Here is a 15000-nt window from a genome sequence, read left to right as displayed (position 1 = left end):
AATTAGTGTTGGTGTGTTTCACTAAACATAAAAATCAGTGACGTCTGTTATTTTTAGCAGTAATTGTAATAGAAAACTACAGGCGCTGGCATTGTTGTGTGTTAAGAAGCTTGCTTCCCAACCACACGGTTACGGGTTCAGTCCCACTGCGTGGCATCTTGGATAGGTGTTTTCTATTATAGCCGCGGGCCTACTAAAGCCTTCTGAGTGAATTCTGTAGACGGAAGCTGAGAAGACAATCACACACACACACACACACACACGCACACACACACACACACACACACATGTATGTTTGAGTCTGTGTTTTTCCCCGTCCAACGCCATCGCTTGAACAGAAAATAAACTAGTTAGTAGTTTAGAAGAGGCCCATAGAAGAGGAGGGGGATAGCAAAGGACGTGCTAGCGGTGAGAATGGGTCTCGACCATTTCTTCAATGCGAAACATGAAGGTAACATCATTCGAACTACAGTGCTTCCTCAGAAAAATGCAAGCTCAGAAACCGTCGGGTTTGCCCGTGTGGGGCAAGCATAGCATATCGTTATAGCAAGAATTCAGTCAGTGGCAGACCGCAGCAGTCAAGTGCTCTCCGATTCCAATCAAATGAGCAATATGTTTGCCAAAGAGCTTCGAGGGGCGATATACTTGCGACAGCGGTCTTTAAGGGCTACTTCGATGCTTTGCCGCGATTATCGAAAAGGGAGACAGCAGATGAAGTGGCAGATACACTGATCCGCTGTGAGGGGCATAAATCACCAGGATTGGATATGCTCCCTTCAGAGTTATAGTTCCATATGGCAAACACAATGAAAGGGAACCGAGAATAGATCAGGTTTTGGCAGGATCTCCGGTCAATCAAGGCATAGCGTTTGGCAAGATAGGTCATCGCTACCTGTCTGCTCGTTCCCGTCTTCAAAGATGACCCATCAGCTCGGTCATATCATCATCATCATCATCATTAGTATTATTGAGTGAGAGAGCAATGCATGCCATCAAAGTGACACTGGGGTAAAATATACGAAGTCCAGTATACCCATTATGACTACTCGTCTGATAAGGGTACACCAGGCACATGCATCACAAACATATGTGCGCGACATGTTGATCTCATATCAAGATAAACAGCACGTGACCTTGCAGGTAGGGCCCAGTGAGAATGTTCTTCTGGTTGAGTAACCCATCCTGCTCAAAGGGTCCCTGAATAAGGATTGTTTAAGGATGTTGAACGAAACACCCATATTTCCAGAGGTGAATTATTAAAACCCCAAAGAATCCCTCTCAACACATGGCTATGATGCTCCCCCACTACTTCTGCTCGTCATCAGAGATGCACTTATCGTCAGCCACTACGCCGTTCCTTAGAAGCAGCCCAGTTCCATGTATTCTACATACTAGTCTTTTCTGTCCACTCCTTGAGCCGCTTCTCCTTTGTTCCTAAGGCTTCAATGACAATTGGTACGGCTTCATTCTTTGTGAAACCCCACTATCTGTTTATATCTCTCTTCAGGTTCAAATATATATGTATGTATATATATATGTATATATATATATATATATATATATATATATATATTATATATATATATATATATATATATTATATATATATATATATAATATATATATATATCTACCTTATTGATTTATATTTCGTATTTTCTTGTACCAAGTGCTTAAGCTACGTCATTTATGTAGGAAGTACTTTCCCTCTTCTCAAACACCAAATATCTGGTCCGTTACGCTTTAGGACATGATCCGTTTGGATGAGAAAGTCCTAGAGAAGTTTAACCACATAATTCTGAGTTACTTTTTCAAGTGCATGTTCATAGCACTTTGTGTCCTGATGGAAGTCTGCTCTTTTTACACATTTCCAAATGGATGATCTTTGCAACATTTTCATGTCTCCAAGATTTGTACTGTTTCTCTGCGTGTTTCGAACATTCACTTACTCTGTGACTCACTGTTTCTTCTCCTTCATCTCACAATCTGCACAATGCTGACACATTGTCTTCTCTCCGACATTTGTACTATTTGGTTCCGGGTTCAGTCCCACTGCGTGGCACCTTGGGCAAGTGGCTTCTACTATAGCCTCGGGGCGACCAAAGCTGTGTGAGGTGGATTTGGTTGACGGAAACTGAAAGAAGCTCGTCGTATATATGTATATATATGTATGTGCAGTATGTTTGTGTGTCTGTGTTTGTCCCCCTAGCATTGCTTGACAACCGATGTTGGTGTGCTTATGTCCTCCGTCACTTAGCGGTTCGGCAAAAGAGACCGATAGAATAAGTACTGGGCTTACAAAGAATAAGTCCCGAGGTCGAGTTGCTCGATTAAAGGCGGTGCTCCAGCATGGCCGCAGTCAAAATGACTGAAACAAGTAAAAAGAAAAAGAAAAAAAGGGTTGATCCTGAGCTGTCATGATGAACCGTTCTGTCGCTTTATTGAGAATTCCCTTTCTCAAGCAATTCCAAGTGTCTTCTGCCTCAGTATTCTTCATAAACTGAGTGTATAAATATTTTTCCATATAACTTTGCTTTCTTGTTTCAAGTACTTCAACCTTTGTTTGATATTCTCTGAGAATGTTTGCATTGCATTCTGCTCCTAGCAATTCTTCAATGCTTTCCTTAACATACTGATTGAAACATTCCACTACCATGTTCACATAATCCTCAACACTAATCAAATCCTCTCCCTTCCTTTTTACATTTCATCTAACGCCAATCCACATCTGCCCTTTATATGGAAAGCGTTCTTCATCGTCATTATTATCCAAGTTTTTCGATCAGATCAATATCTTGTAGTTCCTCTTTGTTCCAATTCACAGGACTTGCCACATATCTCACAACTGATACAGCCCTTGAATTCATCACTTTTACAATGTTTCTAGAATTTAACTTATATTTCTGTATAAGCTTGATTTTTCTGAAGTACTCCTTCGAAATGGTTTCCTTCATTTCGCTGTTTTTGTTGGTATCAGATTCCAAAATACCAAAATGATTTTATCGTTGATTTCGTCTAAAATTTGAGTGACTACCTGACTTTAATTATTTGACTCTACTTTATCTTACCCTTCTTCAGCGTCAAATAATACATTTATTCATACCAAATTCCATGCGTATGTTATTATTGCAAATGCTTACTGTGTTCACAAATGTACCAAGTTGATCTTCATTTTATCTACAAAGCTCTTAATTTTTCATGCATTGTATGTGGTAAACCTCTTCATATCTCAAACCCATTGACTGAGGTATTAGTATCCGAACAATCAGGAGTGGTGAGAGATTATCTCCCTCAAATAATCCCCTTTTGATGTTCACTGTACTCAAAGACCTTCCTACAGATGTTAACTCCGGTTTCCAGGCTGTCATATTTCTTTTTAGCAGTCTTTGTACACTTTCTACCACTCCAACTAACCCCATATATTTCCTTATCCAACCGTGACACACCATATCAATGGTTTTCTGTAATCTAGGCGGGCCACTCCAAGTCCCGTTAACCTTTCTCTGCAGTTCCTTAATATCCTCTTGTCTAACACCTAATCTTTTGTCCCGCTTGACATTTATTTACAACCCTTCTGCTCATCTGGCAAAAATCTTCCCTAATCTTTGCACCGCTCGTCACTTATTACTCCTGTCACCAGTTTCCACATTGTCGGTAAATATCCTATTGGTCGATAGTCTGACATTTCATTATACTTTCATAAATCCTTCAAGACTAAAATGGTTTCCCCATGTTCCAATCACAGTGGAACGTCACACACTCATTCGTTACAGTGATTCTAGCAGTTGGTGGCCCTTTCTTCATTATCATGCTCGGACATTCGACAAGTGCATGCTCGACTGTGTGCGCTCGGTAACATTCTAGGTACCAGGCTGAGAATTTGGGGTTTTCCTTCACCAAGACCTGCAGCCCTGTCATGGAGACGAGCTGTGCAAAGACCCGCCTCACAAAGAGTGCCAATACACGTCCACCGGCAAGAAATCGTTGCAGCTGTCACAACCTCAGCTAGTATCTGCGTATCGGCAGCCACAGCATGCCTAGGGCCCCACGCAGAGGCTAAACCTTTCGATACCTGTCAGACAGCTGTGAGTACATGTGTAATGTTCTTGAGCTGGCAGAAACGTTAGCACGCCGCGCGAAATGCTTAGCCCTATTTCGTCTGTCGTTACGTTCTGAGTTCAAATTCCGCCGAGGTCGACTTTGCCTTTCATCATTTCGGGGTCGATAAATAAAGTACCAGTTTCCAACTGGGGTCGATGTAATCGACTTAATCCCTTTGTCTGTCCTTGTTTGTCCTCTCTATGTTTAGCCCCTTGTGGGCATTAAAGAAATATATTTTTCTTTACCTTTGTATTTTGTATTTTCTTCTTTTACAGATTAACCTACGTCTGGAAATATGTTCCAACAATTGAAATTGACGTTTCTGTTGATACTCTCTATGAGTTTCTGTTTGGAGTCTCATGCTGCGTCAGATATTTGCACGACATGTCGCTGTCAAAATTCTGAGACAAATATAGATTGTTCATCTCGGCAACTCACTTCGATCCCACAATCTATTCCACCGACTGTTGAGCATCTGTAAGTATTCGAACTTTTCTACCACCGCCGCCACCACCATCACTTCCACCACCACCACCACCACCACCACCACCACCACCACCACCACCACCACCACTTCCACCACCACCACCACCACCACCACCACCACCACCATTTCCACCACCACCACCACCACCACTGCTACCGCCATAGTTTCCACATTGCTTAGACAGCTAATATTGCTGTCCTTTTTGTTGTTGGAAGTGAATGATATGGGGGGGATATGTTCTTCTGTGGCAGAGCTGGGGGGGGGAATAGATGGCTTTCCACCTCAGCGCTTTCTTGGTTACTAAGACAGTCGATAATAGTGATGATGGCATCGGCATCTTGTGTGTTTGTGCTTTTTTTTTTATTACAGAAGATGCAGAATTTTCTCAATGTAATGGATAATTAAATGAATAGACAGGTCCACTTGCGGGTCAGAAATAGACGCTGAAAGTCTATCAACGAGGTCTTACTGTCATTATTATCAGTTTATAAGAAAAAAATTAATAACACATAGGCGCAGGAGTGGCTATGTGGTAAGTAGCTTGTTTACCAACCACATGGTTCCGGGTCCAGTCCCACTGCGTGGCACCTTGGGCAAGTGTCTTCTACTATAGCCTCGGGCCGAACAAAGCCTTTTGAGTGGATTGGTAGACGGAAACTGAAAGAAGCTCGTCGTATATATATGTGTATATATATATATATATATATAATATATATATATATATATATATATATATTTATAATAGGATTAGCTCGTATACGAGTAGGTATATTTGTAAAAAATGAAGTTCGAAAATGTATTATACAATTTTTAATTTTTATATATACATTATAACATGTTTCAGTTCCTGAAATAAACCTTATCAAAAAAAGTTATATATAAAAAAAGACAGCTCATGCCGTCAAACACAAGAAATTCATTTATAATACACAACGGAGTCAGACATCTTAGAGTTCATGTATAGTTGATATATAGTTCATCCTTAACTAATTATTCTTGTAACAATTCTTCTTCTTCTTCTTTTCTCCTCCTCATTCTCCTTCTTCTTCTTCTTCTTCTTCTTCTTCTTCTTCTTCTTCTTCTTCTTCTTCTTCTTCTTCTTCTTCTTCTTCTTCTTCCAATTCTTCTTCTTCTTCTTCCAATTCTTCTTATTCTTTCAATTCTTCTTCTTCTTCTTCGTCTTCTTCTTCTTCTTCTTCTTCTTCTTCTTCTTCTTCTTCTTCCCCTTCTTCTTCCCCTTCTTTATTTTCTTCTTTTTCTTCTTTCTCTTTATTTTCTTCTCCTCCCTTCCCCTCTTTTTCTTCTTCTTCTTCTTCTTCTTCTTCTTCTTCTTCTCTTCCTCCTCTTCTTCTTCTTCTTCTTCTTCTTCTTCTTCTCCTTCCCCTTCTTTATTTTCTTCTTTTTCTTCTTTCTCTTTATTTTCTTCTCCTCCCTTCCCCTCTCTTTTTATTCTTCTTCTTCTTCCCTTCCCCTTCTTTGTTCCATAAATTTTCTTCATAACCATATTTCATATTGCAGGAATTTGAGTCGTAACGATATCCCGGAAATCAATGAGGAAGCCTTCCAAAATCTTTCCAGTTTAAAAACTCTGTAAGTTGAAACAATCTTATTTTATATAATTTCATTGACGATATCTTTCTAATTCTGTAATGTCTACCCTAACATCAATTTAATCTACATACACGCTAAATAACATCCTTGAATAATAACGCTTGTAGCTGTATATTTAGCCCCAGAGGATTCATCAACTAATTTCTAAACAATTTCGTTTTTGTTGTTTTTTCTCCTATCCTTCTACTTTGTCCACTCTTCCTCGACGCTATCGCAATAACTTAGGTCTTCATTCGCATTATCATTGCCATCACCATATTCTTCTTCTTCTTCTTCCACATCTTTTTCTCCGTCTTCTTCGTTTTTTCTTCTTACTCTCTTTCCTCTTCTCTTGTACCCTTCATCTTCTAATCCATCTTCTTCCTCATCTTCAACTAATCCTTCTTCGTTTCTTTCTTTACATTTTCTGCTTGTTGATGTTCTTTTTCTTCTCTTTTTCTATTCCCTCTGCTTCCTTTTCTTCTACATCTTCTGATTCTTCTTCGTTATCTTCTTTTTCTCAATATACTTCTTCCATCTCTGATTCTTTTTCTTCTTCTTCTTCCCCCCTCCTCTTCTTCTTCTTCTTCTTCTTCTTCTTCTTCTTCTTCTTCTTCTTCTTCTTAATCTTATTCTTTTACATATACACAATCTCCAATGGCAACATCATCATCAATATCATATCCATCATCAGAACAAACCCTGCGAATTCTCCTCATCTTTACAATGATCAAAATTAACATCAACCCATCATCAGCATCCTAATATCTCCCACAATAATTTCTTCTCTTCTGCCAAATCACCATACTCATTACTGCTCGCATCCCACCCAACATTATCTACGAACTTCATCATGAGGTTCATCTTCATAGTAATCTACTTTTCATCTTTTCCATCTTCCAATTCTTTAGACACAAATTTGTTCAATAAATGTTCTTAACTCAATGTTATGTTCCAGGAAATTGCAGTATAACGACATTACGAAAATCAAAGCAGGAACCTTTCGAAATCTTCTCAATTTAACAACACTGTAAGTTGAATCGACCTACGTTTATAGTATTTCTTTGAAGACATCTTTCTATATCTGTAATGTTTTTGCATAGATGCACTTTGTAGTTAGTGAAAGTATGTGAATGTGATTGTGGGGCTATTTCTAAGATGTGAGATATATGGGACTGTGATATTTGAGGGGAAACATTTAGTGCATCCATGTGTATGGTTTTCTGTATGGATGAATGGATGTGAGTGTATTTATGTACATTACATACGGTGTTTAACTGTAGATCTATCTAAATAACATCCCTGAATAACCCTTGCAGATGTATAATTCGCACATCTGATTATCAGTTATTATGCGCTCTTCGAAATCATTTGAATGGTAAAAAAACTATGAATTTTTTAGTGGAGGTCAGAACAGTACTGGAGGAGTATTTTTTCTTTGCGGACAAGTGAAGTTTCGGACAGGTGCCTTAGAAGACGGCCAGATAGATGGAAGAGCATCGCAGAAAATGAAGGAGAGTTTATTTTAGATTAAAAAAAGATCTTTGTTTATACTATTTATGAAAATGAAAGGAATATTAAAAACCGCATTATGTTTGGGATGACCGTATACATATTGTATGAAGATGCTATCTAGAAAATTTAAAGGAAGAATTTTCCAGAAATTTCCTAGTTTAACAGAATAGTAATTTGAATCATTCTTAATAGTATTTCATTGCCGTCATATTTGTAATTTTTAATTGCCATCCCATTCTATTGCGCTCTTTATCTTTGTCACTCTCTGCATTCTCAAACAACCTCTGGAGCTGTAATTGAATGATTTTTGAATGTTTGTCGATGTGAGTGTGTTTGCGTATTTTAGTGAGTCTTTATGTGTGTGTGTTAGTACATAAGCGTGTGTGATTGCTGAAGCAGCACATATTATGTATGTGTATACATATGTTTATGTTTCGGGCATGGCTCATTTAATACTAGTGTATCAACTTGAATTGATGTCTGTATAACATTTACTGCCTTTAGTTCTTGATGAAAGTTGAATGCCACCCATCAATATTGTAATTGTATTTTTAAAGCAACTTTATTCATATATAAATATCTCCAACTCTTAAACATTAACTTTCTTTATTACTCTGAAAATATTTCCAGCTACATAATTGCTTCACCATCATCATCACCATCATCAATATCATCATTACCATAACTTTCCGCATCGACATCATTATCTTAAACACCGCCCGCACAGACACCATTGTCATCACTAGCATCATGATCGTGATGATGATGATGATGATGATCATCATCATCATCGTCATCATCATCATCATCATCATCGTCATCATCATCATCGTCATCATCATCATCATCATCATCATCATCATCATCATCATCATCATCATCACTACCACCAGTAGCATCCTGATCAACATGAAGACTAAATTACCATCATCCTCGTCCTCTAAATTATCATACCATCACCACCATTACAAACATCACAACCAACACCACGACAACCAATGCCGTCATCATCATCATCATCACCGTATACTTTCCTAAATGTTGGGGCTTTATATTTTATATTTCATTACGAACCTGTATACATTTGTTCACGATTCATATTTTTGTTACAGGGAGTTGTATAAGAATGATATCAATGAAACCGAAATTGGATCTTTTCAAAATCTTCCCAGTTTAACGAATCTGTAAGTTGCATTTCATTTTTTCATTTTATCTAGTTTCAGCTCACGAGCTGTGGCCATGCTGGGGCACCGCCATTAGTTTTTTTCATTCTCTTTTATTGGCAAAATAATTCAAAACATTTAATTCCTTCCATGCTTTCTTTTTTCTCTCAATCTCCTCGACGAATTACATACACTCAGTCGCTTTCCCCAGGAATATGCGATTTCGGTGTTAATGTCTGAGGAGGCGTGTGTGTGATTATCAACCTCTGTGTTTATGGATGAGTGTCTGATAATTAATGTATATGATTTTGTGTAGGCATGTGCAAATATAAATCTGTGTATCACAGTATGAATGGACATACAACAAAGCACGACTTCTGTTTGTATATCCCCTTTTGTATATTATTTATTATGTTTACTTCTCGATCAACGCTGATTACCATTCATGCTCTCCATTCTAATTACATATTGTGAATGACATTATACATGTTTAAATTTTGCTACACTTTTCAACACAGAGCAATTTATTTTACGCTTTTCTATGTATTCATCATTTACACCTGTAACACGAAAGATACGTCTGCATAAATTTATTTTCCGTTCATCATTTCTTTTCCTTCTACTTCTCCTTCTCCTCGTCACCACCACATTCACCTCCTTCTTCCACTACCGCAACAAAAACAACGGCTGCGACCAGGCAGTGGCTCTCGTGGCTTCTGATCTTAAACAATTGGAAGTGTTATCATGTACATTATTTTGTTTTGGTATAAAAGATTGGCTACAGTAAATATTCTGCTCAATACCACAGATTTGCTTGTCAGTTGTTTGACCTTAACCAGTTGAGCATGTCCCTTAGTGGCTGACGGTATGTGCATCTCTGATCACGAGCAGAAGTAGTGGGGGAGCATCATAGCGATGTGTTGAGAAGGATTCTTTGGGGTTTGAATAATTCATCTCTGGAAACATGGGTATTTCGTTCAACATCCTTCAGGGACCTTTTGTGTAGGATAGGTTACTCGACCAGAAGAAAATTCTAACTGGGCCCCCACCTGCAAGATCACGTGCTGTTTATCTTGATATGAGATCACCATATCGCGCACGTATGGTTGTGATGCATGTCCCTAGTGTACCCTTATCAGACGGGTAGTCCTGATGGGTATAGTGGGCTTTGTATATTTTACCCCAGTGTCACTTTGATGGCATGCACTGCTCTCTCACTCAATAATAATAATTTCATTTATTGACCAATAGTGCCGACGTACAGAGTACAGTGGGACGTTTTCACAAAACTTCGAGTTTACAGTTACATAAACAATAACAAAAATATGGGTAAAAAATATTACAATGAAATTTCCCCAGATGACCACCCATGTTTGTCTCAGGTACCACCTAATCTTCAACCTCTTCGATGCTTCCATGGTACTCAGAAGGGTAAACTTTTCTCCTCAAATTCACCAGCCTGAAGACGCATTAGAGTTGATCCACTCAGACGGACCATTTTAGCTACATTCCCAAACCTTTCAGCTAATGTAATGGGGAGCATCATTTCTTTATACGGTCCATTCTTCTTTCCAAGTGAAATCTGAAATATTGGAAGAGGGTTTGGCTGGAGAGAAAAGTCTGTCTCTAGTCATTGCAACCTGCTCCAACATACAACCTCTTTCACTACTGCTACCAGACAGAGGAAAATTACCTGCCCTTCCTCGCCAAAGAAGACGACGAGTCGATCTTCACTATGGACTCGGCCGATAGCCAGATCCATCCTGCACGCAACAACAACTGTTCGACATGGCTCCACAAGACAATATTGCATGACACTCAACGAGTGCTGGCAGAACGGTTTTGTCGCTCTGCGTGCAACGAGGACAGGTTCATGTGAAAGCACTTCCGTGCCTGCAGAGTTAATCTCGAACTGGCAGTGTCACTTGGCAACACTGTGAAGTGAGGGATAACTGGAAGTTATTCATCGATCCTCCCCCCACCTCGGCTCAAACGTCCTCTGGAACACACCAGTCAGTTCGATGTTGTTGACGTCCAGCGTCTCTTCGAGTGCATCATTGTAATTTGAAGAGTTGATACTCCACTGACCAATTTTCCCACATGTGAGTTCTTGGCAACATTCCAGATGCCAGTCACTCTTTCTCTCCCTCTCTCTCCCTCCCTCTCTCTCCCTCTCTCCCCTCCCTCTCCCCCCTCTCTCTGGGTTTCTTCTTGACCTAGGACTGCAGCTTAGTGAAAAAGACGAGTTGGGAAAGTGTTTGTTTGACAAACGGCGACTACATCTGTTCTCCGTTTAGGCAGAATATCTGGAGATACCGCATCCTCAGCGCATGTCTGTGCATCATTAGCCACTGACGCCTCACCAAACGGACCTCTCCACAAGAATGTGAAAAGGAGGTGCTCCGACTTGGTGAGGCGCCAATGGACCACAATCTTGAAAACCGTCATCTTCATCCCCAACAGAGAACAATACAACCAACATCACCATCAATATCATGTTCATCATCACAACAAAAATTCTAATCACCATCATTATCAGAATAATCAGCATTAACAACATCAGTCCCATCATCAGCATCATAACACCTTCGTCATCAAAACCCACTTCTCGTCTGCCTCAACATCATATTCATCACTGCTTCCACACCTACCCAACATTATCAACATCATCAAGAAGCTCTTCATGATTGTAATCTAATTTTCATCTCTTCCATCATCCAATTCTTTAGATGTAATATCAAATATTCTCTCACACATTTGTTCCATAAATGTTCTACTTGACTCAATTTTGTGTTCCAGGAATTTGGGTAATAACAAAATCTATGAAATCAATACAGAAACCTTCCAAAATCTTTCCAGTTTAACAGATTTGTAAGTTCAATCAAACTTCCTTTCTATTATTTCGTTGGCGACATCGTTCTAATTCTGCAATGTCTTCCCTTACATCAATTTCAGTTCCAGCAATCGCCGTTATATACTTGCGCTTTATTGTCCGTGAAATTCGGTGAATGGGAATGTGGGCCCATTTCTAAGATATAGAATATAAGGGAACGTGTTCCATTTAGTGTATGCTTGCGTATGTCTATGTGTATCGATGAGTATATGCGTGTGTACGAGCGTGTGCGCATTACGCATGGTGTTTACCTCAAAATAGAGGCTAAATAACATCCTTGAATAATCCTTGTCGTTGTATCTTTAGCGACAGATGATTCATACTTTAACATCTAAACAAATTCTTCTTTGTTGTTGTGGCTTTTATTCTTCTTTTCTTCTCCTACTTCGCCTACTTCTTCTTTTCGTCCTCTGAAATTCCACTCCTTCACGACACCATCATCATAACTTTAGTTTTCATCCTCGTTTTCATTACAATCACCATTCTCCTCCTCCTCCTCCTCCTTCTTCTTCTTCTTCTTCTTCTCTTCTTCTTCTTCTCCTCCTCCTCCTCCTCCTCCTCCTTCTTCTTCTTCTTCTCTCTCCTCCTCCTCCTCCTTCTTCTTCTTCTTCTTCTTCTCCTCCTCCTCATACTTCTTCTTCTTCGTCTTCGTCTTAGTCTTCTTCGTCTTCTTCCTCCTCTTCTTCTTCTTTTCTTCTTCTACATCTTTTTCTTCTTCTACATCTTTTTCTTCTACATCTTTTTCTTCTTCATCTTCGCCTGATTCTTCATCAAATCCTTTCTTCTACTTATGCTTTTTCCACCCCCTATACTTCTTCTTCTTCTTCTTCTTCTTCTTCTTTTGCACATACACAATCTGAAATGCCATCATGATCATTAATATCATATCCTTCATTACAACACAACTTGCAAATTCTCATCATTTTTACAAAGAACAAAATTATCAATATCACCTCATCATCAACATCATAACATCATACTCATCACTGCCCCATCCTACCCAACATTATCTACGACATCATAATGAATTTCATCATGGTGTTAAACTGCTTTTCATCACTTCCATCATCCAATTCTTTAGACACAAATTTGTTTCATAAATGTTCTTAACTCATTGTTATGTTCCAGAGAATTGTTCAATAACAACATTAAGAAAATCCAAGCAGGGACCTTCCAAAATCTTCCCACTTTAACAAATCTGTAAGTTGAATCAACCTGCGTTTATAGTATTTCTTTGACGATATCTTTCTAAACCTGTAATGCCTTTGTGTAGACGCTATTTATATTTTATGAATGTATGTGAATGTGAGTGTGGGTTCATTTTTGAGATGTGAGATATATGAGAGCGTGAACGTTGAGGCGAAACCTTTAATTCATGCATGTGTGTGTCATTATTTGTGTGGATGAATTGCTGTGAGTCTATATGTGTATATTACATACGGTTTTTAACTGTAGATCGAAGCTAAATAACATCCTTGAATAACTCTTGTAGATGTATTTGTCACACTACATGATACATACGTTTAATTTTTAAAATATACTTTAACGGCTCTTGCTGTTTTTGTCGATCTTGTTGTTGCTATTCTATTTCCTCTCCTTCTTCTTTTCTTCTTTTTCTTCTTCTTTTCTTTTTCTTCTTCTTCTTTTTTTTCTTTTTTTCTTCTTCTTCTACTTCTTTTTTTTCTTCTTTTCTTCTTTTTCTTCTTCTTCTTTTCTTCTTCTTCTTCCTTCCACTCTTCTTCGTCTTCTTTTTTCTTTTTCTTTTCTTCTTCTTCTTCTTCTTCTTCTTTTTCTTTTCTTCTTCTTCTTCTTCTTCTTCTTCTTTTTCTTCATCTTCTTTTTCTTCTTTTTCTTCTTCTTCTTCTTCTTCTTCTTCTTCTTCTTCTTCTTATCATTATTATTATTATTACTTTTTTTTTCTTCTTTCAAATTTGCTTCCATTTCTTGCTGAGTGTCTTCCCGACTCCTAGGGCAAAGAAACTCATAGTATACATTGGTAGGCCATTAAACCAAACTCAATAGTTCGTTCATTATTCTTTTTCTTTTTTTTTTTAAAGTTAAATTAAAATACATGAGCAGCAACAGTTCTCACATCGACAATGCTCTTCTCAATACGTGTGATGTACCAGTTAAGACAATCTTTTGCACTTCTTGCAGGGATGGTAAGCCAGGGATCATTCTCATATAATTTTCGGTTCCCTTCTTGATCATTCCTAGTGCTCCTACGATCACTGGTATTGTAACCGCCTTGAGATGCCACATTTTCTCAATTTCAATGAGTAGGTCTTTATATTTTCTGAGCTTGTCAAACTCTTTCGCTGAGATATTATGATCACAGGGGATGCTCATGTCGATCAATAAGCAAACTTTATTGTTTTGGTCTTTCACAACAATATCTGGTTTATTGGCCTTGATGGTTCGGTCTGTATGTACTGGAAAGTCCCACAGAATGGTTACATTTTCTCCTTCAGTTACAGCCTCAGGGTGGTGATTATACCACTTGTCGGCAGTTTTGATATTGTAATGCCGACTATTAGCCAGTGGAGATATTGGCCAACTCTGTCATGTCTTAATTTATACTCCACTGGTGCTAAGACTTTACATCCAGAGATTAGGTGGTCCACTGTTTCAATCATGTCGTTGCAGAATCGGCATTTTGGGTCCGCTCCATTTTTCATCACATTGGCCTGGTAGTTTCGGGTTAATAGGCTTTGATCTTGAGCAGCCAGGATGAAACCTTCGCTCTCTGCTTTTAGCCCTGAGCTCCGTAGCCACTGATGGGTTTGCTTCTGGTCAACATCAGCTTGTTTGCTGCGGGTCACATATTTGCCGTGCAGAGGTTTCTCCTCCCACCTATCAGCTCGTGCGCTTTTTTCATTGCCATCATTTTCACCTTCTTTGCAACAATAGTTGCCGTACTTCCCTCGGGTTGTTCAGTTTGGGTATCCTGCACGAGATCAATAGCGAATTTTTTCCTTTCCTTTATGATAGAATGAAGCTTCTTTCGTCTCTCGTGATTTTCCACGAGCTTTAGCATCCAGTCATTCGTTATTTCAAGATATTTGGCCAGTCCAATTGTGGTTGTTTTGTAAGCTAGTTCAAATTGAATCAGGCCTCGACCTCCTTGGGCTCTGGGAAGGTAAAGGCGATCTACGTCTGCCTTTGGGTAGTGCATCCTATTACAACTCAGCAGCTTGCGTATTTTCCTATCTATATTCTTTACTTCACTCATATTCCAGTTCAACACATTG

At 38.8% G+C, this 15000-nt stretch overlaps 1 protein-coding gene across 6 annotated transcripts in view; it reads left to right on the top strand.

Moving 5' to 3' along the window:
* The window catches only part of LOC115230596 (leucine-rich repeat and immunoglobulin-like domain-containing nogo receptor-interacting protein 1-B), a 33823-nt gene that overhangs the window by 8353 nt on the left and 10470 nt on the right, over positions 1 to 15000 (top strand). For 2 of the 6 annotated variants that reach the window (XM_036499709.1, XM_036499711.1), the window contains exons 2-7: positions 4377 to 4578; positions 6107 to 6178; positions 7137 to 7208; positions 8806 to 8877; positions 11656 to 11727; positions 12878 to 12949. In XM_036499709.1, the coding sequence (XP_036355602.1) occupies positions 4397 to 4578; positions 6107 to 6178; positions 7137 to 7208; positions 8806 to 8877; positions 11656 to 11727; positions 12878 to 12949 (542 nt within the window). In that variant the 5' untranslated portion in view covers positions 4377 to 4396. The remainder of the gene's footprint in view (positions 1 to 4376; positions 4579 to 6106; positions 6179 to 7136; positions 7209 to 8805; positions 8878 to 11655; positions 11728 to 12877; positions 12950 to 15000) is intronic. The other 4 variants (XM_036499710.1, XM_036499712.1, XM_036499714.1 and 1 more) reach the window with 3 other exon arrangements.

This window comes from Octopus sinensis, unplaced genomic scaffold, assembly GCF_006345805.1.
Source record: "Octopus sinensis unplaced genomic scaffold, ASM634580v1 Contig15858, whole genome shotgun sequence".
Classification (NCBI taxonomy): domain Eukaryota; kingdom Metazoa; phylum Mollusca; class Cephalopoda; order Octopoda; family Octopodidae; genus Octopus; species Octopus sinensis.
The sequence above is the reverse complement of the archived record's forward strand: the minus strand, read 5'-3'. Positions and strand labels throughout refer to the sequence as shown.